The sequence below is a fragment of the Chanos chanos genome, chromosome 4 (assembly GCF_902362185.1).
Source record: "Chanos chanos chromosome 4, fChaCha1.1, whole genome shotgun sequence".
Taxonomy (NCBI): Eukaryota; Metazoa; Chordata; class Actinopteri; order Gonorynchiformes; family Chanidae; genus Chanos; species Chanos chanos.
The window spans coordinates 8,634,838-8,643,618 of record NC_044498.1 but is presented as its reverse complement, the minus strand read 5'-3'; the positions used below and the strand labels follow the sequence as shown (position 1 = coordinate 8,643,618).

At 42.1% G+C, this 8,781-nt stretch overlaps 1 protein-coding gene across 1 annotated transcript; it reads right to left on the bottom strand.

Annotated features, from left to right (window-relative positions):
* Window positions 1-1,609: 1,609 nt before the first annotated feature.
* Window positions 1,610-8,527, bottom strand: ism2b (isthmin 2b). The gene is made up of 7 exons (XM_030770907.1): window positions 8,468-8,527; window positions 8,275-8,310; window positions 7,142-7,369; window positions 5,906-6,254; window positions 3,103-3,234; window positions 2,796-2,864; window positions 1,610-2,127 (listed from the first exon to the last, which is right to left on the bottom strand). Exons 1-7 carry the CDS (start codon window positions 8,525-8,527, stop codon window positions 1,610-1,612), a joined length of 1,392 nt encoding a protein of 463 aa, XP_030626767.1.
* Window positions 8,528-8,781: the final 254 nt, after the last annotated feature.

The window sequence follows — 8,781 nt, the reverse complement described above, 5'->3', positions numbered from 1 at the left end:
AATACTCAAACTCAGAGAATAGAATGGAAGTAATCCCTTCACAAAAAAAAACACCATTATAACACACAACAGTTTATAATCATAGACATATTCATTTGAATATAGTTTAAATAAAGTGCCATCCATAAAAAGTTATGCACATTTGCACACACTCTTAAATAATATTCCTGAAATAAGAGATTTAACCATCTCTATAGCTCCAGAGCTCCAAGTTTTTTGATGCACCACAAAATGTGAAGACAAAAAAAAGAAAAAAGAAAGAGAGAAAACCATGATACAGTGTTTAAAATTACTGACAGGTAACCTTTTTTTTCCAGAAAAACTGCACAAAGACCATCTCATCTTTTCACCAGTCATTTTCTGTTCCGTGCTTCACTCCTTTTTTTTCTTTTTTTTCTTTTTTTACCATTCTTCATCTTTTCCATCTGAACTGGCAGGTTCCATTGATGCTCCACTGAAGAGGTAAATGGACGGTGACATTTCAGTGTGAGCCCCCCTGAGTTAGCAGTGGAAAAAATGTTTGTTCAGCTTCTCAAAGAAGAAGCTTCCATAAGCTTGACCTGAGAGACTCAAGAACAGAGACGTTTGGAGTGCTTGAAATGAACAGAGAGAAAGGAAAAGAAGTTAAGGAAAAAAATAAAGAAGAAACACCTGTCTGTTATGAGAGTACTGCTGTAGAAATGTTTGGATGACTGAGTGAGCTTGTTGGTGATTCCGTTACCTTAAAACCATGTCTTATACCTACATCTGTCTTCTCTCTGTTACTGCTAATCATTGCTAACAAGCACCAGTCTTCTTTTCTTTCGCGTATCTGTTACTATCTGGGGAGTGTTCTGTTCTCTGGAGAGAGGATTCAAATGCTTTTCTATGCCTATATTCCCAGACTACGAAAACTTGGAAACCCTGCTAATACAAATAGAGATTGTTTTTGATCTTGCTAGATTGATGATGGTTGGCCTGGACCTTCGACCAGTGTTTAAACTTGAAGCTTTCCAAGCAGCTTGGCAGGATTCCCTTTTCTTAAACTGTTTTCTAGTTTTGAAAAACTAGCTCAGTATGTCTATATCCTAATGTTAAGATTAAGTACTTAATCATGTTCTACACTCTGACAAGTTGTTTTGTAGGCTACTACTTATAGCAGCACTTATATCAAGGAATATGTTTGTTTGTAGCTGAAAAGAGGTCACTGATAAAAGCCTCCACTTTTGGGCTTGATATCCACTCTTATATGCAAATGGGAGACTTTTTTTTTTTTAGATTATTATATTATTTTCAAAATATTATCAGTTTTTGCTGAGATATTCATAGAGACACCCTGGATATCAAACAAATACAGAAGAAAATGGGACACATGCCATCTTTTCATCAAGCCACAAAAGCTCCAAAACACCAAACATTTTACTGGTGGCAAGTTGCCATGCGTGCATGCACACTAGTGGAGGTTGCGTTCAACAATGAAAGAGGAAAGCTCAGCTATACACAAGACCCTCATGAAGCTGGCTGGCAGGCAGCATGAACAAAATGTACTTTTTTGTGGGTGTGTGTTGTTAAGTTCAGCTGTGTAACAGCATGGTGTTGTGGGAATGGTGGTCGGCTATGATTTGGTGACTCAGTATTCCCTGGCCTCTTCCAGCTCGTTTATGAAGACATCCTCGTGGGGGTTCTCTGGGCAGCGCAGGCCATTGTTGGGTGGCCGCACGGCGTGAAAACGACTCCAGTCGCCCTTGCACAGGATCCAGGGCAGGACGTCCACCTTGAAGTGTAGCTCAGGTGAAAATTCAGTGCTGATGAGGTTTGGTGTACCTGCCCCTTTACCACGTGTTATCAGCCTTCCCAAGTCGTCGTAGCAACAGTGCTGGGCAGCAAGGGTTTCCCCATCTCCCGAAAGAGCCGAACGCAAACAGGTACGAGCAGAGGGTTTGTAGATATCCAGTCGCTCCTTTGGTCCACTTGCGTCCCGCCAACGGAAGGTCCGTCCCTGGGCCTCATCTAAGACACTGATCATATTGTAGGATGCACCCATGGGGTAAGAGCAAGGGCAGCTTGGTAATTCTGTCAGGACTTGTTGAAGGTAATGCTGAAGGAACTCACTCTTACAGTTGAGCAGCTTCTCACAGCTATCAACATCTGGAAGACAATCGATTGCAAACAGGTCATTTTATTGACGTGATCTATGTCTTATGGAAATTAATTTACTGCAACAGGATATGACGTTTTTGTCGAGTTGAGGGTAAACGTGAAGGGTTTGAATACATTTTTTTTAAATCACTATATTTGTCCTGATGCAGGTGGATAAATGCAAGAAGGATACAGGGAAGAATTTCTAGCTTAATGAGAAAAGACCGACATCAAACAGGCTAAATGGATGTCACTCTTCAGTACATTTTACTGATAATATGCAAAATACAAAGCGTAATAACTAGAATGCAGTTGTAAATAGTAATTAGTTTGTACTGTTAGGATGTAGGTGTACTGCTTATTTTGCTTTATTAAATGTTACTTATTTGAAACATCTGATAAGATTACTACAAAGACTCTCAGGAATACAAACTTTCTGAAAGGTATGCAGGTTTTTGCTGTAATCCTGCAAAATTAAACAAATTCACTTATTCATGGTCTTGAGGACCCTATGAATAGACACACAATCGTGCATATGTGAGGTGTTTCAGATATATATATATAAAGAAATACACCTGTTTCCACAGGTGCCTATCTTCTCCAGCACAAGAACCCTCTAAAAGCCTGGCCTATCAAAAGCATGACCTATTTTAAAGCAAGAACAATATTCCACTAACCTGTGCCAAAAGGTTCGGTACCATTTTCCATCTCAAAGGGGAACACGTTTGCTACTGTGTTCATATCATCTGCAAACACAAACAAGAAAGTGCTCCAATGAAAGTACTTCAAATACTCTACAAGAGAGAAACTGAGGTAAGACTTGAAAAGATTGAATCCATTTATACCACAAAAGTAGCAACAGAGAAACACTTAAGACAGTCATTGCAATGGCATCTATCAGCAAAGTATCAGCAGTACAAGAGGAATAAAACGTAACATCACTTGAATAAAACCGAATACTTGATAGAGTGGAATTAGGTCTACCTGGACATGGGTCAAGATCACAGCTCCTGGACTCCGTCGAAGTGCAAAAGTCCCCACAGGAGCGCGTTCGTGTCTGGTTGCCATGGCCACAGGTGGCACTGCATGGAGTCCAGGCACTCCACTCCTCCTGGTCTTCAGTTCCTGCAAGAGGAAGGAAGTAGAGAAAGAGGAAATAGATGAATTCAGAATCAGGATCCTAAAAACTACAACCGATACTTTCCTTTTCAAGATGCTGAAACTTTTTTTTCATTTTAAATTGAAACAAATGCTGTTAGCAATTAAGCTGTGGGACCTGAGAGAGTTCCTCGCCCTGAAATTGGGTGTGCTGTGTCATAAGTTTGTGGTCTTTGAGCGGTAGGCTACAACATTTAAAAGCCTGTTTTAAAAAGAACTTTTTTCACCACAGACGTTTAACAAGCCAACCAGAGGGAAAAAAAGGGAAAAACAACAACTTCAAAAGCCTGATTAGGGTTTGGCTCAAGATGTGAAAATCTGCATACTCCATTTAACAAAAAAATAGATTTCAACTGTTGATCGCACCATGACGCATGGAGGTCTACTAATGTCCTCCGTGTGCATGACCTTTTTTTTCTGTCAAATAACTTCACTTTCATACACAGGTAAGATACTGCTCATGTTGCTATCTCTTAAGTGACCGTTGTCATAGTAGCAGGCCTGAGAGCTGGTTTGGTCAAAGAAACAATGGCAATGGATCAGAGCAATGGATCAGAACTTAAGACCAGAAGATCAGAAAGCTGTCCAAACAGGTTGCCCATTGGTAATTGCACTTTAGTTCCTCTTGCCACAAGAGATAACATGTACTAGAGCAGAGAATTGATATCTTGACATACCTCTATGATACACCTGCTTCTTTAGGCTATTCTGTAGTCTCTAATACAGCTGTAACTTACAATATGTAATGTAATCTTTCTTATTTTTACTGGGTTGATTTGTAGACTTGAGGCAATGATAAAAACAGGCACACATAATGAAACATTCGTGCTGCAAGGCACAACGTTTTCTATGGTCGCCACCAAACTCTAATCCTAAGGACTATCCCACTTTTTAAACCTTTACTTGCTATCCAGTGCTGTGATGTAGGAATTTGATTAGAGAGTCAGGGAGTTTGAATATGTGAGAGTTTAAGATGTTCTAGATCTGGTGTTGATGATACTGAACACGCTCTGGCCCTGATTAAAGACACACAGCCGTTGATGAAATGGAAGCTCTGCCCACTTCTGTCTTTGTGCTGTTGCCAACCTGCCATGCCCAGTACACAGGAATAGACTAACAGGAGAGCTTTAATTACAGAGGGAACCCACACTGGCATGGATGCCCCCCCCCCAACCTTCCTCCACTCCACCTCTGACCACTTAATGGTATTTCTGTCTGACAAAAGTATTCATAAATAAACATTTATGCCTATACATGTATAGACACAGAGACACACATACATGCTTTCTTTCGACACACCCAAAGTCACATACTCCCTGGGAAAAGCTGTCCCCTTTGTGGTACTTCCTGTTTAAAGATCTAATGAAATCTATTTGTCTCCAACACTTCAGCATTACAAAACACAGTCTGGTCTAGCCACCCAAGTGGTGATTCGGGAATTTTAACGAAGATATTTTGATGTGGGATTAGATGACCCCAATCCTAAATGTAAACTAAAATGTGTAAAGTAACAATTTCCGATTACAGCTCCTGTGATGATTGAGTTATCAACACTGTGATAAACCAAACCTTGTGCAAAAATATACAAATTGTTGGAGGTAAATGTTTGCTGTGAAAGGGGCTATGAAAAGTGAATTCACCCTAATTTAGTCCTCATTTTACTGAGTTAGACATCCAACCTCCTCATTTCCTATGGACTGCTCATTCACAGCTCAAGTTCTCATTCTGTGAGATCTTCCACTGTGGAGAAACTGAGCAACTAGTAAAGACTCTTTTCCCACCACGGGAGGAAGAATTAAGAGCAAACAAAAAAACAACAGAGGCGTAATGTTATGCACGGCCCCGAAAGCCCTCGGAATTCTTGAACCGGCTCAAAAGGGGCCTCACCGCACTGGATCCAGGGGACGCCAGGGTCTGGGGCCCTTGGGGTGGAGGAGGGTTGGAGGGATAGAGGGATTGTTGGATGAAAAGCGCATCCGAATAGCCCCTGTCACTCTGTGTTCCCAGACCAGCTCTCTAATTGAACACAAGCATGTGGCTGTTTTGTGTTCCAGGGGGGAAAATGCCTTTGCACTGCCATTAACAAGTGCTTTGGTCGGCTCTTCAAAAGGCCGCCATCTCCACCGAGTGGGACCAGTGTCCACTTCAAACGGGCCCACCGCTCACAATGGTCTCGACGGGCCAGTTTTCCACTCACAGTCAGAGCTAGGGAGACGACTCTAAACCAGAGCTTTACCTTTCTCTCTGTCCTCCTTGCTCCTCTCTCTCTCTTCTCTGCTCTTCATCTTTTATTGAAAGATTTTAATTCCCTTCTACTCTCTCCCATCTCTCTTACAGTTTTAGACCATTTGTATCAAATGGATATATGGCTTCAAAGTATGCCAACCCTAATCTTCTTTAATATCCTTTAAAGTACACCAACCCATACCTTCACTTCATCTTCACACCCTTGATACATTCAATTAGTTAGTTTTACCCACAGAAAAAAACATGTTAATTTAGCTTAAAAAACATGTTAACTTAGCTTAAGATAGCCACTAAGGGAGAGAACGAGAGAACAAGTCAGAGAGAGATAGAGAAGCACAGAGAGAAAGGGAGAGAGGGAGAGAGTAAGAGACTCAATGCTTACTGTAAAAGCCTTGTGTGGGGTCCCAGCCTTCATTCCAGTGGCTGTCCCAGTCCCCGCCCACTCCGCCCAGGCCACTAGGGAGGGGTTCTCCACTGTCATACTCCAACGTGTAATCCTCATCCTCTGCTGTGTGGCCTGTGCCATCCTCACTCGAGTCTGGGTCAGTGTATCCCCAAAACAGTGGCCAGAAAAGCTTCTTACCACCCAACCAATCAACAGTGGAAGCAGGAGAGGAGGATGAGGTGGAGGGGGAGGAGGAGGAGGAAGGTGGTGGCCAATTGTGGTGTCCTTCTTTGGCCAAGTCCATCTCTACCTCCATCTGAGGATCATCAACCACCTCTATTGTCACCTAGAGTTGACAGGACAAGAAATGGATATGAGGTTTGAATAACAAACTGAAACCAAATGGTGTACACTGCTCTGTGTGCATAGCTATATGCTGAAAATGCTTCATTGCATTCGTTATGAAGAAGGTCTAGCGGAATCTAAAAGAAACTAGAGGGGGGGAAAAAAAGTCATTTGAGCAGAAATATCATTCCGAATAAATGATTTCACACTTCCTGTCAGGAGGGGATTGGTAGGATCTGGCCTGCTGAGTCCTTGTTTGAAGCATGTGAGCGCGTTCAAATCAAGTGAAGTTCCTTCAGTTTCTGCTCCATATGCGATGTCTTATTACATGTAACTACATCCCATTAGGTCAGATGACTCATGCAGAGTGATAACAGTGGGCATCCAGTCATAATGACATTAAGACTACAGATACATGCTTTAGAATAGGAAAGCAGGGTTGTGCGTCATTGTGCGCAGTCACTCTGACCTGCGATCCAAGAGGAGTGAGCTAATGGTAATATGTAATGTAAAGCCATAATGTGTACAGATGATTGCTAGAGCCCTGCAAGCTAATTTGTATTAGGTATATTTCTGCCTCATTTAACTTAATTTCCCTCAATGTCTTATCAAAGAGGATGCATCCAATTATCTCAACTTGTCTGAATATTTCTCTTATGTAAGAGACCAGTCTAACTAACTAGCTTACTTACTTACGAACTAACTAATCCAGATCACTTAAAGTTTTTACTGGGAGACTAGTTCGACTAACCACTCTACTACCTCAAGGGCCAAGTCTTATCACAAATATTAACTCAGCTAAATAGACCACATCACCAAATTTCTCATCCAGAATAATGAGCAAAATACATGGAGGTTTACAGCTGTATTTGTGCTTATCAGGTTCACCTGGATGTTGGGGTTTTGAGAGCCAATGTCTGCATTAGCCAGATCAGGGAAGTTCTTAAGGTCCAGGACAAAAGGTTTGGATTCCTCCTCTGGTTCAGGTTGTGGTAAGACACCCAAAGAGCGATGCTGGGACCACCTCCTCTTATGGTGGTGCTGGGACAGAATGTCCTGGAGCTGGTTTTGCTGATGCGCCTCACGGAGGTCCCTTGAGACTGTCTGACCATGTGCCTGATGGGAATTGAGAGGGAAAACGAAACAGAAATAAGTCTACGGTAACATAAGAGCTATAGTAACATTAAATTGTCACATGAACAAAAACAAATCCTTTTGTAAGTGACTCCAAAGGCATTATAAAACAGCTATATCTGTGGGAATTGTCTCTGTGGGTTAACAGCTTGAAAATGTCTGATGTTCTACCAGCCAGCTCTGTGACATTTCACTTTGACTGTTGGTGGCATCTTTGGGAGCTCCTGAAAGTGCTTTTTGTAGCATTAAAACACATGGGCACCAGTTACCAGCTCCCCTGCTATGTCTTAGGGTAAGGCTTGTCTAGATATAGGCTAAGTGTTTTACTTCAGCCTAAACTATTCTGAATGCCACAAAACGTGACAGACTCTGAAGACACGCTTGCTGTGGTCTGCAATGTGGTACTGCTTAAGAAAATTACGCAACAAGAATTGGGGGTGCTCATGTTTCTGGAACCACGGCAGCCTCTGTCAAATTGTTTGTTGCAGTTATAATCTATGAAACAGATCAAAATATTTTCAGTGCAATTCTTGCAATTCTTGTCACTACAGACCTGTTAGTTTTAAGTGGGTCAATACCAAAGGCATGGGAAAACCACCTAGTGGCCCTTTAGGGGAAGAGTAAGAGGATTCAGTCATACCCTTCCTCAAGAATTGCTCTACTGAATAGCAGCACACAAGCTAAGGCATTCATTGAACATGCAAATTTCTCTAGGGGATTTTTTTTTTATTTGAGTGGTGTGTTTTGACCAGTCTGAATTCTTGGAGGCTTTGTCTGAGCCTCTTGTTAATCTGAAGCTTGACTTTATCTGAGGTGGTTTGGTCTGGTTCTGTTCCCTGCCCTGGCTGAACCTCTGTGACCTACTGTTGACCACAAGAGTAGGGTACCATCAGCACAGAGTCCCACAGTGCACCCGTGACAAACTTAAAGACCAACACAATCATTCACACATTACAGATCTCTTTCTTCTTTCTGGTTGTCTCACTCCACTCCTCCAGGCTCCCTCTCTTTTCCATTGCTATCTCTCCCTCCTTCTTCTTTTTTATTGCATTCTGCAGTCCCAATCAGAGGTCTACTAACCTGCATGAACACGGCCTTAACACGCAAGAGCTCTGTGGTTACAAAGTGCTTTCTCACCATTTAGTCCATACAGTCCCAGTCCCAAATTCCAAACCTAAAACAAAGCTCTAGATCCTCAGCAGAGAGCTACTCACACACACACACACACACACACACATACACACACACACACACACACACACACACAAACAGACACGCACCACACACTGGCTCCATTCAGGTCTCTAGTGACACACATACGGATGAGAAGAGTCCCATCGTTTATGTTCTGTCAGAGTGAAGCAACAGAGCACCCGAGATTTATGCAACCCCCT

Coding starts and splice junctions, on each gene's coding strand:
- ism2b (XM_030770907.1), bottom strand. CDS start 8,527: ATGGTGAGAAAGCACTTTGTAACCACAGAGCTCTTGCGTGTTAAGGCC. Junction 8,311..8,467: donor TTAAGGCCGTGTTCATGCAG/GTTAGTAGACCT, acceptor TTGGTCTTTAAG/TTTGTCACGGGTGCACTGTG. Junction 2,128..2,795: donor TACCGAACCTTTTGGCACAG/GTTAGTGGAATA, acceptor ATTGTCTTCCAG/ATGTTGATAGCTGTGAGAAG.